The 17,087-nt window shown below is 38.8% G+C and overlaps 1 protein-coding gene across 2 annotated transcripts in view; it reads left to right on the forward strand.

The window, feature by feature from the left end:
• The window catches only part of LOC132139511 (ras-GEF domain-containing family member 1B-A-like), a 70,380-nt gene extending 55,306 nt beyond the window's left edge, over positions 1 to 15,074 (forward strand). For both annotated transcript variants that reach the window (XM_059547915.1, XM_059547916.1), the window contains 13 exons: positions 994 to 1,176; positions 1,525 to 1,647; positions 1,780 to 1,917; positions 5,114 to 5,326; positions 5,489 to 5,563; positions 6,592 to 6,687; positions 7,271 to 7,373; positions 9,203 to 9,282; positions 10,478 to 10,573; positions 12,343 to 12,438; positions 12,697 to 12,820; positions 13,224 to 13,296; positions 14,425 to 15,074. In XM_059547915.1, coding sequence (XP_059403898.1) covers positions 994 to 1,176; positions 1,525 to 1,647; positions 1,780 to 1,917; positions 5,114 to 5,326; positions 5,489 to 5,563; positions 6,592 to 6,687; positions 7,271 to 7,373; positions 9,203 to 9,282; positions 10,478 to 10,573; positions 12,343 to 12,438; positions 12,697 to 12,820; positions 13,224 to 13,296; positions 14,425 to 14,449 — 1,425 coding nt within the window. In that variant the 3' untranslated portion in view covers positions 14,450 to 15,074. The remainder of the gene's footprint in view (positions 1 to 993; positions 1,177 to 1,524; positions 1,648 to 1,779; positions 1,918 to 5,113; positions 5,327 to 5,488; positions 5,564 to 6,591; positions 6,688 to 7,270; positions 7,374 to 9,202; positions 9,283 to 10,477; positions 10,574 to 12,342; positions 12,439 to 12,696; positions 12,821 to 13,223; positions 13,297 to 14,424) is intronic.
• The last annotated feature ends 2,013 nt before the right edge of the window (positions 15,075 to 17,087 follow it).

Consider the following 17,087-nt stretch of genomic DNA (forward strand, 5'->3'; position numbering starts at 1 on the left):
TCTCTGTGGGGGGACTTGGACTGAGACTATACCTCATCATACAACACCCCCTCCCTCCTGTGCACTCCTGTCCAACTCTGGCACCCAAATGCCTGCGGGTCTGAATGGGCAGGCGGCCATTGGGGCTGTGCATTGTTTGGGGTGTCCCTCGACACCACATGCCATAGCTGTGAATGCCTCCATTGAGGGGCCCATATGCGCTGTGTCCAGGAATCTCACTTAAAGTCACAAGCTGATCTCTGAAATGGCACAGAACCTTGTGCTGGCATGCTGGATCCATTCACGTGATTAGGTGCTGCATTGACATGTGCAAACCTCACTTTCTGCCTTTCCACGAGAGCCTGGAAGATACAGAAGTACGAGGGAGGGATGCAATGTGAGCCAGAGCTCTCTGTGTGGGTGAAAGACTGCTTTTGGTTGTTTATCTCCTCTAGCTAATGCTGACCGACTCATAGGACTCTCATCTGTAATGGGCCATGTTTTGGTTTTGAGGGGGAAAATAAGAATGCTTCTTTTCAGAGGCACTAGATCTTATAGGTCATAGTGTTTTTTTGTATCAACCCGTAGTTAAAAGAGCCTCTGTTTTGTATATCCACGTGAGGTAAAAGCACCATGAAGATTAATTTGTTGGTGTTTGTGAGTGAAACCCACCAGCGGTATGTTCAGCTGCTATTATGGTGGACTAGAGCCAGCTAGTGTGGGTCTGAAATACTTAGAAAATGGAGATTTAAAGTCAAGTTCTCACAGGCTCAATCAAGGAAGGTGTTTGCACATTGAGATTAATCGCGACATATTCTTCCCCATGAGTCGTCCATCCGAGGAAGAGTAATTTTCCACTCCGCTTCCTATAATGAAACTGGGGACCTTGTGTTTTACACAAAGGTAAACAAAATCTTCAGTTGAGGATGGAGGCTCAGCATTAACGGATTAGTTGATCATGTTTGCATTTAGGTGAGGCTCCTCATACTGACGTTTCTTTATATCCTTCAACAGGACAAAATGCCTCAAACGCCACCCTTTCCAGCAATGTATGGGTCTAATGGCTACAACAATAATCTCTATAAGGCCAAGGAAGAGGACTATGAAGGCCTGTATTACCATGACAACAACCTGGTGTCCGGGTCCTTGGAGGCTCTGATTGAACACTTGGTCCCTACGGTGGCTTACTATCCCGATGTGAGTGTATAGAGTATCAGAAGTATTAAGCCAGTTCACAATATTGGATTTTGAGTATTGAAAACACATGCATGCTTATTTTTACATCTCAGATTTATTTTTTAAACAAAACACTGAGATCGCAAAAGTGCCTTGCAATCGGTCTCTGCTTAAAATTCAGCAATATGTACTACTGTTGAAAAATGTGGTGTCGGTAAGATTTGTAAAAAATAAATTAAAACTTTTAATCACAAGGACACATTAAATTGACAAAGAGATTCATCTTTTGTAACATTATAAAAAGCTTTAATTTTAAGCAGATATTTTGTTTTAATGTGCCAACATTGTATTTTTTTTCTTTACCTACAGAGGACGTACATCTTCACATTCCTGCTCAGTTCCCGTCTCTTCATTCATCCATATGAGCTCATGTCCAAAGTGTGCCATCTGTGTGTGGACCAGCAGCGACTCACTGATCCTCAGGCTGACAAGGTACAAGAGTGTCTTTACACTGATTGACATTCAAGGTGGCTTCAGTCGTCATGGTTGCTCTAGCATTAACAAGTCATTTTAAGAACCAAGGATAATAATTTGCAATTACAATGTTGTTTACTTTATCTGTAGGCAAGAGTCAGGAAAATTGCTCCCAAGATCCTGCAGTTGCTGACTGAGTGGACGGAGACATTTCCCTATGACTTCAGGGATGAGAGGATGATGAAAAGCCTGAAGGAACTAACACATCGTCTGAGCACTGGAGATGAAGTAAGTCTGCCATTTCCAAGTGTTGGAAGATCATTTCAGTGAAAACAATGACTTTTTTTATTCTTGAGGTAATGTCAGCTAAAGGGCAACACCATTTTAAAATACCTGAAAGGTGCAAAGACATTAGCTTATGCCTATAGTACCTCTATTAGCATAGACAGAATAAAACACCTTTGCATAAGTCATGGCATGGCTTCTTTAACATTCAACTGGTTAAGACATAGGATGTAACACATTGGGCAAGAAGAGTGTCAACACCTGAGCAATGGGGGCTGAGATTTCTTTAGTCCTAAAGCACTCTGACAAGAGGAGTGAGAAGAAAGCTGCTTTTGTCTTCACTGGTGATTTCCCACAGGCTGCATTTAAATTTAAATTTGATTCCAGTAGCGCTGACTCGTTTGTTACCGTGTTACTGGCTTAGCATTTTTTTTCATCAAAGGGATTTTTCACCACATTTTGAGATCATCATTCATGCCAAGTTCTATCAGAACTTCCCAGGCACAAAAACCAAAGGCACACTGGTTTTATGTGATTAGATGTTATTTTTTACATCTAGTTATTGTCCTTCCATTGTGGTCACATCATTCTGACATCTTATTGGCCAGAGCTTTGTTTTGAATTTGGATAAAGTTGGCAGCTCTCATCAAGTGTTGTCGTCAAACGTCCCTGTGGGCTTTTTTCTGTCATCCACAGCTGAACAGTCCTCCTGTCATGAACTTTTGTTTTTGATAATGTACAGTGAAATAAAGAGATTTGCTGAAGCTAGCTCTGGTCATCTCACGTGGTTGTTGAGCATTAGTGTAATGACTAACGGCAGGGCGCTAGATAGGATACACCATCAGATCCAAACGAATGAGGTTTCACTAACTGGAAAAGACAAGCATTCATCCTCTAGTGACTTGTGTAGTAAACACGTGTGACCATTGATCTGCTTTATCCTGACCCAGGAGACTGATGACCTTCTGTGGCCCTGCTAAGCTCATAGAGGAAGTGTGCTTCTTGTACCGCCTCTTCAATCTAGTGAAAGGGGCGATAAGATAATAAGACTGCATGTACACTCCAAAAAAACATGGATAACTATAAGTGAGTAAGGGTCAATGACATAGTTGACCTCTTTATTTGAAAATAAATTAAAATGTTATTCATGCATACAATAACCTGAATATACCTTATGATGAGCAGGTTTTTAATTTCTGAATTAAAACTTAATTTTTATATAAAGTCAATGTCAAGATGGTACAGTTGTCTGAATATAATGAAGAAAAAAAGCCTCATTAAAGGATGAAATAAAGAAAACCTTAAGCAGTTTAGTGTAATCTTACACTGTGTCAAGGTCAATAAGTCTCAGAAAATGTTTGACCTTTTAGTGACAAGGCAAGGTTAGTTCAGGTTGTATGTGACCCAAAACCATATTTAAATGTTTTCCTTTTAATATTATTATTATTATTATATATATATATTTTTTATAAAATACTAAACATGTATTCAATGTAAAAAAATTTTTTTTTTTGATGATGCATGACATTTTTAGTGCCATTTAAGGGAAAAAAAAATATTATTATGGTTATTATTATTTTATTTTCTATTTTTTATTTTTTTATTATTGTATACCATTTTACATGTTAGCCATAATGATGATCACATTTTCTTTTTAACGGTGTGACCACTTAATGTTTTCTATATTCAAAAGTCAAAATATCTTTATGATCTTTACGGATGTAGGCGAGACAAATGAAATCTGTGTTTTGAGTTATGACTGTCTTGTAGATGTGTATCAGTGCATGAAAAGAGCGTCTCATAGAGTGAAGAATGCATTCGTTCATACCCTCAGTGTGTTGACTGTATTATGTAATTCAGTCGCTGTTTTCTCCGCCCATGTGAACGGCATGTACTCGTACATTAATTTTGTTAATGAGTGTCTGTTACTGTGGAACACTGACTCTGCATTGATGGGGGATTCACAGCAGTCAGAGACTCATCGGAGTTAAATGTGGTGTATTTTCAAATGTAATGACCTGGGTGTGGTGTGTCCAAGCCAGAGTGATCTGTACTCTTAGGTTGTGTCATGTGGATAGCTGTTCCACACTTGTGCCAGGGTTCAAAATGTGGAGGCAGCACACAGGCAGCTTTCTTATTTTTCCACAAGTGAGTTGTCTGATCCGCTGCCCAAAATGTCAAGCAGTTATCGCAAAGAACTCCTGCTAAAAATATCTTTATTTCCTGTGTGTGTGTGTGTGTGTGTGTCGGCATATGGTGGACCTTGGAGAGGGAATATTAAGATTCTCTCCATGATCGTTTATAGTGCTGCAAGGACTTGTCTCATGACACACACAAACACACACACACACACTCTCTCTCTCTCTCTGTCTCTCTCTCTCTCTCTCTCTCTCTCTCTCTCTCTCTCTCTCTCTCTTTTTCTTTCTCTCATCAAATCATTAATATTCTTGAATCTGCACAATCTGCTAGAGTGCAGGTTGTTCTGAGCCAGATGGATTTATGTGCCACTGACCTCCTGCACAACAGATTAATGGGCCACTTTTTATTTTCTATGCATCAGAAAGGAGTACAGAAGCCTGACAGAAATGAAATAATATTTTTCCCCCCTCCCGTTTAAGTAAGGCTTCTCTTAAGTAGACTGATTTAAATTCATGGCATGTTTTTGAGGTCTACTACTTGTAGGCCAATGATTTTCAAGCAGACGGAGGATGTAGATACTTGTCTGACTGATGTTGAGCAACAGGGCATGACCGTTGTTGTCCTGTTCTTATGCAACAGAAGTCCAGAACTGTGTCAGTCTCTTATTATTAGATAACCCCATCTTATGTTACGAGGGGAATGGGAGGCATGCAGGACTCTTGTAAACCTTTAAAGGATGTGAATGAAGTGCTGCTGTTTCGTAATCCTGCATTAACTGTTTATGTAACATACTCAAGACCCTATCTTGGAACATTAGACCACGTAAGCTGAACCAACGTCATAGCTGACCAATCAAGAGAAAGGGGCTTTTTTCCACCATTATACCCCTGGAAATGCATTAGATGCTTGCAGGGCAAATACTCTGCACATTCTCTCAGCTTTCTTAACAGTGTGGGACATAATTGTTGTCAGTCTTTTCAAATGAATGACTACCTTGTCATTCTTGTCAATAAAATCATGGTTTTAAATCCACATCTTCTGTCTCCCCGTCTCTCTTCAGCTCTATCGTAAAGCTGTACAACAGATGACACAAACACTGATCCGTAAGCTCACCACACTGAGTCAGTACGAGGAGGCTCTGGCCAAGATTAACTCCTCTGTGACCGACAGACTAACAGTGCTGAAGACCAAACCTCAGTCCATCCAGAGAGACATTCTGTCCATCTGCAGCGACCCCTTCACCCTGGCACAGCAGCTCACACACATTGAACTGGTGAGTGGGACTTCCTCCGTTTGCATGACCTTACACTCCTCAGCTCACTGTGGGTTTGGATTGATTTGTTTACTAAATCAATAACTTATGTGGGTTGTTTTCAAGGTGACCATTTGGTATAACTGCAAAGGTTAAGTTGATGTCATCATCTTTATTTTTCAGGAAAGACTGAGCTACATCGGACCAGAGGAGTTCATTCAGGCACTTGTTCAGAAGGACCCTCTTGATAACGACAAGGTCAGCAAGGTCAACTAAAAATATACACAATTCAAATATTATGTCTTGCTCTCACTACAACAAATATCCGACTTTGACAAATCAATACTCACAATGTTTACGTTAACCCTTGGGTTCGATGCGCTGTCACCTATTTCACACAACGTTCACAGCACATTCCTCGTCTAATCTATCATCGCCCAAGCTTCCCTCGTCACGTTCCACACAGTGTCCTTCTGAGGACTAAGCCTAGCAACTGGTTTCTCACAATGACCTTCCAAAAGTTTGCTCAGCCCTGCCTTGTAATGCCTGTTGCCGTCTGGCTGCTAGGCAACAGCCCGTGTGCATTTTTCTCTTTTGTTCTGGTCGCTGTCTCTCCAGAGGGTCCTTGTGCATTGCCATGGCTCTCTGATGTTTTCCGTCAAAGGTAGAGTAGGGTGGATTGGGCATTGTGAGATGGACGACACAATGAGACCGTAGGAATGTGAAGAATGTAGGGTTAGAGTGACCCAAGCTTTCAGACAGGGTGTCTGTACACATTCCCCAAACAGATAATAGCACAGGGCCCAGTGAGCGCTCTGATTCAATGTGCATTGTTGGAGATCATCAGTCATCTCCGAGGCCTTTGTTCTTGGGATCGGAATGTAGGAATCACAGATCCCGGCATTCAATGTTCTGTGAGATCACTTAAAGGGCAATATTTCACAGATGATGAACTGTTTAAATTCATGCCAAACGGTTTACAGCTCAGGATTTTGGATGAAAAATCAATGCACCGACACTTAATTTCTGGCTGATACAGGAAAATTAAAATGGCAGATGTTATAAATCTATGCTAGTTTGTTAAAAAGAAAATACAGTGACTGATATAAGTAAAAAATGCTGATAATTGGCAGATAACCAATATGGTGCCGGTGAGATAAAGACCGTTTAAAAAGTAAACTGGAAAACATTATGGCACAATGTCCTGAATTTAGCTCTTGACCAAACTCAAGCCTCATTTTAATTAACATGATGATATTGACCTTTTGAAATTTGGACTCTTGCAGAGATGCTTTAGTGATCACAAAAAAGCAAGTAACCTGGAGGCTTATGTGGAGTGGTTCAACAGACTCAGCTATCTGGTGGCGACGGAGATCTGCATGGTAATTATCTGCTTTTATTGCTTTGACTCATCCAGCAACTTTTCTGCAGGTTGTTACACATTAAGTGATTCTAATGTGATTTAAAATATAAGCCTTGTAGAAAATATACACTACCTTTCAAAGGAGTCCGTAAGTTCATAATGTCATGTCGATCTTTCAATTCATCAGAAAACCCTGGAAAAACTGAACCACAGTTTCAACGAGAACATTTAGCAGCACAACTGTTTTCAGCATAGATGACAAGAAAAGTATCTTGAAGAGCAATTGGGCATATTAAGTGGATCGTGTGACACTGAAGAAAATTCAGCTTTGTCATGACAGGAATAAATTATAATTAAAAGAATATTTCACAATTATACCTTTTTTTTTTTGATCCAATAATTGCAATCTTGGGGAGCATCAGTGAGCATCAGAGACAGAGAAAAAAAAATCTTACCGACCCCAACTTTTGAATGGTTGTGTAGATATTCTTAGATTTTATATCATGAAAGTTTCTAAACTAAATATTTAATGATCTTTTAAATTAGAAGTTATGAATATGACTTTTTTGATGTTCATAAATTTTTCTTGTTTTTTTATGCAGCCGGTCAAGAAGAAACATCGGGCTCGAGTCATTGAGTTCTTCATCGATGTGGCACGAGAATGCTTCAACATTGGCAACTTCAACTCGCTCATGGCCATCATAAGTGAGTATTTTGCCGTCCCTAGCTACAATTTTCTCCGATTCATACAGCTACAGAAAGCTCGTTTGTTCCCCAAAAATCAGTTGCTCTTGTACACTTAGACACACACAACATTGTCTACAGACTCTTCAAACAATTTATCACTTTATTTGTGTGTTTGTTGAGCTCTGTGGAGAGTCTTCTTTAGCTATTCGTCAAGGTTTAGATAAATAATTTTTGCTTTCTGTTGACTAATTTTGATTAATCTGTATCAGTCCATTCATTGTTCAGTAATCTACAGAGAATCTTTAGCAAAAATATTCCAAACATTTTTGTTGTTTGTGTTGGCCTTCTGATAATATATAGTACACTTTACCAGTGATAATATAATGATTAGCTTCATTAATCATTTACTCAGTTCTCTGAGCACCCGCCCAGGCCTGTGCCTGAGGCATTATGGGTAGGGGAACAGGGGTGGAGAGAGCCAGGAGAAGAGGCAGCTGTTCAGCCGGTGTGAGCAAGAGCTGCAACGAGGGAGCGGCATCCCTCTGGCAGATGGTCGGTGCTGACCAATCCAATAGACTCATTGAGAGGGGGATTGTGGGAGGGAGTGGAACCAGCTGTCCTTACCCTGGTCATTCCCTGGAGACGAGCCCACGGGCCGGGGCTCTTACACAAGCCTCTCTCCCTGGAGATGGAAGGCCGATATTAAAGCCACTGAAAGAGAACAAACAAGTCATGGGAAAGGTTGATCACTCCTGCTTGTGTGTTTTGGAGGCAACGTACATTGTGTGACGTGAAGGGAGCATCAGAGTATGGCTAGGACTGAAAGATCATTCTCTCTGGTGTCATGTTTGAGTGCCGAAGGAGCTCTGGGCCTGACACCTGTTAGTATTGACAGATTGTTAATGGTACCAAAGCTCAGATGGCTCTTTTGTAGATGAATAGTTACTGTAAGCTATTGTTCATGCTTAACACCGGGGAAGAAAGATCTGAAATGACTTTTCAGTTTTAGATACGGTTCACAATATATTCAGCTGTATTCAGTATATCAATGTTTTCCTTGTTCCAGCAACTAATTCCTTTGTCTCCCTGAAGCTATTTTACTTCTGTAATTTAACCCATACTGCAATTAAATTATTTTTATTCAGCTAGGACACATTAACTTGATCAAAAGTCAAAGACATTTAAAGATTTCTATCTATTCATCAAAGAATCCTGAAAATGGTTTCCACCAAAAAAATATGAAGAAGCAAAAGTGTGTGTCTTTTTTTTTAAGCACAATAGTATTACTAATACATTTTAAAATATATTCAAATAAAAAAAGACTTACTTTAAATACCTTAATAAATGCAGCCTTGGTGAGCATGAGAGACCTACACAAGCATATAACAACCCCAAATTTTGTGTATTTGTGTATAAAAAAGAAAAGAAAAAAAAGCGTGTTTTATATAAACCAAAATGGAGCCAGGGAACAATACAAATAATGTGTTAGGAAAGTAGTTGAGGTCAATTTTGGTTTTGCATTTATTTTAAAGCTCCAGAAACAAGTAGATTAACATCTAATTAAGAACTAGCACAAATCAGTACAGAAGAATCTGATTGGTGGACCCACCACTAGTGATTTCCAGTCAACACTCTGAGCTCATCTGGTCATTAGTGCTGACTGCACAAGCCCACCGTGACCTCGGCACTATAAGCTTCACCTATTGTCGGAGGGAAATGGTGCTCCTGCTAATGTCACTGTTCATGTGAGCTCATGGGCTTAAACTGCTCCATTTGCCATAGAGAAACTGCACCTCTGACAGGAAACAGTGTGCTGACCTGTGTCTCTTTCTATGTGTGTCTTTCAGCTGGGATGAATATGAGCCCAGTGTCGCGGCTCAAGAAGACCTGGGGCAAAGTCAAAACGGACAAATTTGATATACTGGAGGTATGCATTTCATCATGTTGGGATTGATATTGTCTTTTTACAGCAGAGGGTGGGTGTGACTCACTGAAGTGAGGGGAACGTGTAGGGTACAACATGAGTGGGAAGAAATCATGGTGAATGCAGTGCTGACATGGCACTAATCATATTAAGTGTCCGACTCTGGCTCTTGTCCCCGTAACTCATCCATGCATGATGCTCAAACCCCTGACAGTATGGACGCCATATCTTGCCAATTTTAGTCTCAAGTGGGCGAGAATTGTTGCTTTTGTGTCATCATTTTTCTGAAGCACTGCAATTATCGCTTTGAGTGGTTGTGCAAATGTTTACAAAGCTTTTAAGGCCAAATTTGAGAGGGGATGAGACCTTTAAGGCTTTAATTTTGAATCTGCATACTGTTTTTACTGTCTAAAGAGGGTTTGTTGGTCTTTATTTTTAGACAGAAAAAGGCCTTGAACTTGATATATGACTTATGTACAGGACACACACCTACACACGGTTCAGTCTCGCAGCATTTTGATGTGTAAATAGGGACTGTATTTCTGTATTTCTCGTCTTCAGGGAGGTTCAGCACTTTCTTTTCTCTCACTCTGCCTTCCTCTTGCTTTGTTCTAAGACAATGGAGGATTGTAGGATAAAAGACTGTCGTGCCTTCCCTGTAGAAAATCTTTAATGCTAAAGCTGCAGATATTCACCTCTAGCCTCTAATAAAGGTTATATAGCTTGTTCACCTAAAATGGTTTTCAATTTTTCAAAATTTTGTGATGTCTTGTGAGACTATATGTAGCCTTACTACATATAGTACGCTGCGCTATTTGTGATCCAATAAATGTAGTGTTGGTGAGCATGAGAGACTTCATTAAAAAATTGAAAAAAATAATACTGACCCCAAACCTTTAATCCATAATGTATCTAAGAAACTGCTGCTTTAAAGCTGGTTTATGAAAACTGAACTTTTGTGAGCGTCTCACTCGCCGGCAAAAAGTTTTAATGAAGACTGAAAGTGCATGACTTAATAAAAGTCCCATAAAAGAAGATCCCATAATGAATATTAATTAGAGTGAATCATGTTGGTTTAAGTTCTAACCGAGACTTAACTATGTAGAATGGGCTTAGAGCTCATTAGATAACCTTAGTTTGTAAATTTTTCCCGAGTCCCGAGGTTGATGCATAAACCTGATTTTGTTTCAATCCTCAGCACCAGATGGATCCCTCTAGCAATTTCTACAACTACAGAACAGCGCTGCGAGGAGCCACTCAGAGATCCATCACTGCTCACAGTAGCAGAGAGAAGGTAATGAGCTTTGTTTCTCCTTCCTGAAGTTTTCTCACGTAAACTGTAGGAACGTTTGTTTCATTACAATGTTTGGATTCCCAATCCAGAAGTATCATATTTACACTAATTTGAGGTAGCGTCTGCCCTCTTTGTAATATGTAATGTAATATAAAGAGTAGAGGACAGTGGGCCATTTGAGGATGATTTGCTGAAGGCAAGGCGTCAGATGGGACATACTGTTTCCTCTTCAATATATGCTCCATTCTCGTTATAAGCACATTGGCAGTCGGCCAGTTAACATGTTTTGATACTCTGAAGTGTTTTCTGTGATCAACCTCAAAGTCCATCCGTTATTTGAGGCCCCGTTTACACTAGTGCGTTATCTTTTTAAAATGATGTTTTAGAATTAAAACGAGCATTTACACTGCCATTTCAGCTGCGTTTCAGAAACGATCTCTGTCTACACTACATAACCGCATGTTACGTGACCATTCATGTGCACTGGGCATGTGCGTAAACCAGCAGTCGGTTGCTAGTCACTGGCAGGTTCAACAATGGGCATGATTACTGTTCATGATACGGTTACACGGTCATCAAGGATACACAGAGATCACAGAGTTGTGCAGCCACGCCATCGTTTTCCAAAGTCTCCGTTTTGGTCTGATAACACTGAAACGCAACGCTGGAGTTTTCAAACTAAAAAGGGAACAGCAGCATTTTCAAAAGTCTCAGTTTTCGAACTTAAGGCATAACCGTAGCAAAAGTTATGTGTTTTAAAATGAAAATGCACTAGTGTAAACGGGGCCTGTGTCTGCAAAATGGAAGCTCAATATTGTTATATTGTCTTCGTTAAAATCCACAACTATTTTTAGTGTTCTTATACATTTTTTTTTGTGTGTATGTAGTTTGTTTTTGTTAAACTCGGTGAGGCTTGTTTTGCATCTTTGACTGGTTAGGGAGGAGATCTTCGCTGTGTGGGTTTGTGTGGTGAGACAGAATGTTCCAGAGCAACACTGGAATGCTCAGCTTTTCTGTGGGGGGACATGTTTTTTTTCTTCTTTTTTTGCATCGCAATGGCCTATGTCACTTGTTTTCCCCTAAAATCAGATGAGTTTAGGCGTTTTGCAAGTGTTGTGACTTTAAAGATATTAAGGGACAAAATAAGTGCATGTTCCAGGGTTGGAATTTCCACTGTAAACAAATTAAATCAGGAAACCATTACAGCTCTCTTAATGTCTTTAACTCATCAACTGGTTAGACTGCTATTTTTGACTTATTTTAAGCTTGATGATTAAACTGGAGGTTAGCTAGTCAGATGGGCCTGTAGTTTTGTGTTATGGATATTTAATTTATATTTAACTTTTATAATTTTTCTTGGTGTGCTTTGAATCATTGTTTTCCACATCTGATGTGCATGTGTGCATCATAGCTTGAATGGGAGGTGACTGGGACTTTTTTATTTTATTTTATTTTATAAAGAGAAGTGACACCTTTGTTTATCACGTTGAAGCTAAATTTGCTACAATAGGGTTGAGAATTCGGCGTCACGTACACACCACTTGCTTCCTTGTGTCATCAATCATTGTTATTGCTCTCCAAAGTGGTAGATCCAGTTGTGCTGTGCCCTGTAAGCTTTTAGAAGCTGTTGTTGAAGCGGTTGCCTTATGCAGTTTTACAGTGACGAGAACGCTTAGATGGATTCCAGTGATGCTGTTTGATTTGGTTACATTTTTTATTCTTTGTTTTTGGTCAGTTATGTAATGTTGTGTTCCCTTTTTGCCTTCCAGATTGTCATCCCTTTCTTCAGTCTCTTGATTAAAGACATTTACTTCCTCAATGAAGGATGTGCCAGCAGGCTCCCGACTGGACATGTCAATTTTGAGGTAATTCCTGTTTTTTTTGGCTTGGCAGTAACATGCAAGCTAACATGATACATAGAAACAACTGCCGTCACAGCTACTGAATAACAATGGATGGTTGAGAAAACACTGTCACATAGCAACAGAAGCATCCAGATTTAGTTCATTGACGTATACATCTGCTGAAAAGAAGTTTCAAGGGCATCAGTTCAGCGTGACAGTTGCTAGAAATGAAACCTAGGCGATGATTTCTAACTGAATGCAATCTTGACTGTTCTGCAGAAATTCTGGGAGCTGGCCAAACAAGTGATGGAGTTCATGACATGGAAGAAGGTGGAGTGTCCTTTTGACAGAGACCGCAAGATCCTGCAGTATCTCCTGACCGCACCAGTCTTCAGTGAAGATGGTACAGATGTTTTGTGATGGTTTTTTAATGCTAGTTTACGATTATTTTCAGTCAAGGTTAAATACAATTTTTGCAGTGGTGATCATCAATTCTAAGTCCCTTCATCCCACCTCAGAATCCCAAACATTGAGGGCAGACAGTAGTTTTGCTGATGAAACATCATTTCTGCATTCTATCTTACTTTTTTACTGTCAACTCGTGTCATTAATGTCATGTTGCGCAATAAGCACACAAGTTACCAGATACAAAGACAATTGCGTTTTCATGTTTGCCTCAGGCGTAAAAGGCCGTCATGCCAAATAACCCAAGTGACACAAGTTCAGATCATCTCTCAAGAATGAAAACTGGTGGCTTTGTTTTCTTTTGCTGACACACTCATCTCGTCTCGATGATCTCTCAACAGCTTTGTATCTGGCATCATACGAGAGTGAAGGACCAGAGAACAACATGGAGAAAGACAGATGGAAATCTCTCAGGTGTGTGTATGATATGATTCATCAGGGCTGTTGATTCAGATGCTGAGATTGTTTTTGACCTGTCTGAAGAGCAACGACATGAAAAGATTTAGTTAACAAGGGTTCCCACTGTCAGAGAAATATCAGGGGTTTAAATTGTGTTGTCCCAGCAAAAAAATGAATGCTCAAAAGCCATTGTAATATATGACCTATAAGCAGATTATTTGTATTACAATTAAAAATATATTTTTGCTAATAACAAACGTTCATGCTAATTCAATAGTCAATAACTGTAAAAACATTGAATTAAGCAGGTTATTTGTATTAAAAAAATTAAATTCATTTTATCTATTTTTTTAGACACCTTTGTCTTACTAGAACACTACATGCAATCCAAATGATTGAAACCGTCTTTTGAGAATTATATTGTGTGGCCTTCATGTTTCACAGTATTTATTAGACTTTTTATAAAGGAGTACATTGTCTTTTTGATCTCACATTTGTTTCAATCAATTGTTTAAAATACAAACAACCGACAAAAACATCTTCCATTAATGCTTGCCAAAGATCACGTAGTAATAATAGACACACACACACACACACACACACACACATGCTTGGAAAGGGTGAGACCTCTTGGCTCTTGCTTAGTCACGTTTTCTGATGGCTTTACAACTCAAGAGGGATAGATAGAGAGAGAGAGATGTTTTTTTCCTCCTCCACTGCGACAGGATCTGTCACAGCACCAGATTGTGTCTGTATCAGCAGTTCGTGTTCCACTCGTCTCAGAGCTTGTGTGACTCTCAGTGTCTCAGCGTGAGGATAGTGGCCCTCCAGGAAACAGGGCAGAGCTTCCAGGAAAAGACAGGCCAGCTGAAGAATAATATCCGTAGGGCAAAGTTGCCTTTTATTGCTAGTCTGAAACCAGTTTTTACTTGATGTATCAGGTGTAGGGCACTGGACTTGGATCATCATACAGGGCAAACACTATACAGCGTATCCAGAATTATTGATTTTTTTTTTTTTTTTACCTCATAATGCGATTTTAAGTACAGAAAATGAAATGCTGTGTATATTTTTACTCCTTTATTTCTGAGGTAGATTGTTTATTTCCTGCTCTAATGAAACGATTTTGCTTTATTTCTGTAGGTCATCTTTGCTGAACAGGACATGATCATGTGTGGAGCTCAAAATCAAGTGAACATTGACAAGCCGGCTGTGTCTCCCTTTTGTCCCCTCCAAAAGTGAGAAGTATCCCTGTTTATTCAAGGGAGATGACAATCCATATTTTGCTGAACGGTGCATTTTTCTGTTGGAAAGAGCAGCATCTTTTTACAAGGCCCTTCTCTTTCTGTCTTTCATACTGGATATTTCAGGCTTTTCATCTGTTTGTGCAGACTCCTTTTTTTCCCTCTTTAAAACATGATTTGAGCAGGAAAAAAATGTCCCCTGACTATAAACCAATCTGTGTTGGCGTTCTTCTCTGTTGACTTCAAGAGTTTGCTGCTGGTTGGCAAACTCCATTGGCACAGGTTGGGGAAAAGGGGGGAGAATTATAAACCAGCATTATGTGTACTGGGTTCCAGTACTGTGTATTTTTATTGTACATGAAGCATTTATTTAAGTCTAGATTTATGTTGTAACTATTTTTTTGATATTGTGTTTGTCAGTTTTTTAATGCATATGAGATGTAATGCATTGCTTTAACCTCTGTGAGTGACCACTGATGTGTGTGTGATAAACCCGCTGGGGGTTGCCGAATGCACTGGATGCTACTATGAATAAAGATGTCAATTCCTTTCCTGTGTAAGCTCTTTTGTGCTAATTCTGCAGCATTAAGCTCCACCATCCCTTTTTCTTGTCAAGCCTTTGATTATTGACTGTTGATGGAAAGACAGTGTTCGTTTGTCAGTGTTACAGTTGTAATGCTGCTTCTTACACAATGAAGGTGATATTTATAGAAGGACAAATCACTGTGTGTCAGACAATTCTCCCAAGTGCTGTTGTACATGTCCACTCTTGGCCACAGCCAGTGGTAAATGTCGCCCTCTGGTGGTGAAGGGGAGAATACACCATACGTTCAAGAGGACAGAGTTGAGTACATGAAGGCGGATCATACCTGTGGTAGTTGAGATTTGAGTCCATTTATAGGATGTATTACTATTCTACTGTACTGTTATTTTATTAATATTTTCTTTTGATTTTATTTATTGGCCTCAAAAGTATCTGTAGTTTTGTTTTTGTCTGCATTGTTTTCAAATATTTTAAAGCTGCTTACAGGCATTTATTATATTCTGTTATTTTGTACTAGGTACATGTTTTATAGTAATTAGATATTGCTCTATTTAATATTTTATAATGTTTATAAAAGTTTGTATTTGGAAAAACTAGCATTTGAAGGTACGAGCGTATAATATGAAGTTAATGTATGTCGGTCTACCCTTTTTTTCCCTTATTGGAAACTTTTCACAAATACATGCATTCTTTTCTATGTAAATATGTCTTTTCCTCCTCTCTGTGTATGGGAATGTGTTTTGATTGTTGGGGAAGAATAGTGGTGTGGAGTGAACCGGGAAAAAGGAATTAAAGAATGCCTATGAAATGAAGCTATTTGAGTCTTGTGTTTATGTCTGTGCCTTGTCATTTTGAATATGCAGAATTTTCATATTACAAAGATTGTTTTAATAATTATGTAATATTGTGTAATAACTAATAAAGTAATAATTTTATTACAACTTAAAACAACTATTTTGTTTATTGTAATATATTTATAAATTTATATATTTTAAAATGTAATAGGTTTATCCCTGTTATTCCAAAGCTGAATTTTTTGATGTGCCCATTAAAACGATTATTATTATTAATATCAATGTTGAAAACAGTGCTGGTTAATTTTGTGGACACTTTTTAAAAAAAAAAATTCAAGATTTTTTGATAAATATAAAGTTTTTTATTTGGAACAAATAACAATGTAAAAGTCTTTCATTTTCAATCCTCTGTTATAAGCAAATGAAGGGTCTGATGATGTAGAGCATTAATCTTCATGATACAGTCGGTCTGTATTGTACTGTATATTCTGTGATGTCCAGCTCTTCAAACAGTCCTCCAGAGATCTTGACTGACCCGGCTGGTGTTTCTGTCCATGAGTTCAGCTGGACTGTGATCTTGGAATAAATTGCTTGTTTAAGTTGAGCTGGAAATGTTAATTCATCCAGCCTGAGATTCGAGCAGTCCATGTGGGATCATCAGGCTGGAATAAGAGGCAGAGCTGTGAGTCTTCTTCATCTAGCAGAAGGATGATAGCAGCAAGTGATGTTGTGTATACTGAGAACAGGAGGGCACTGCAAAAATGGCATTACCATTGATTTAAAAGATGTTAGAATGAAGAGAGCCAGTGATTTGTAATCAGTTTTTATTATATTTATGCAGATTTCTGTACCATACACAATATATTCATATAAATTATAATAAATGTAGTGACAATGTTTAAAAATCATGGTGTACTGTACTCTTTTGAGGATGGTCCACATTTAAACGTTTGTACAGAAGAGAAATGGGACTCTGTCTCCATCTACTGGTCAAAATCAACAACAACAACAAAAACACCACAGTTGGGATGGTTTGGAAAGATATAGAATTTTATAATATCATTTTGTGGAAAACATGATATTATAATTATGAAATTATAATTTATCTGTTTTATTTATTTTATTTTATTTGTATAATTTCAGAGTCCTACACAGCTGCTGTGCTTCTGTAGAGCTGTTACTGTAATATTTGCTGAATGTGATGCACAGTTCATATTAATGGCA

This window comes from Carassius carassius, chromosome 4 (assembly GCF_963082965.1).
Source record: "Carassius carassius chromosome 4, fCarCar2.1, whole genome shotgun sequence".
In the NCBI taxonomy this organism is placed as follows: domain Eukaryota; kingdom Metazoa; phylum Chordata; class Actinopteri; order Cypriniformes; family Cyprinidae; genus Carassius; species Carassius carassius.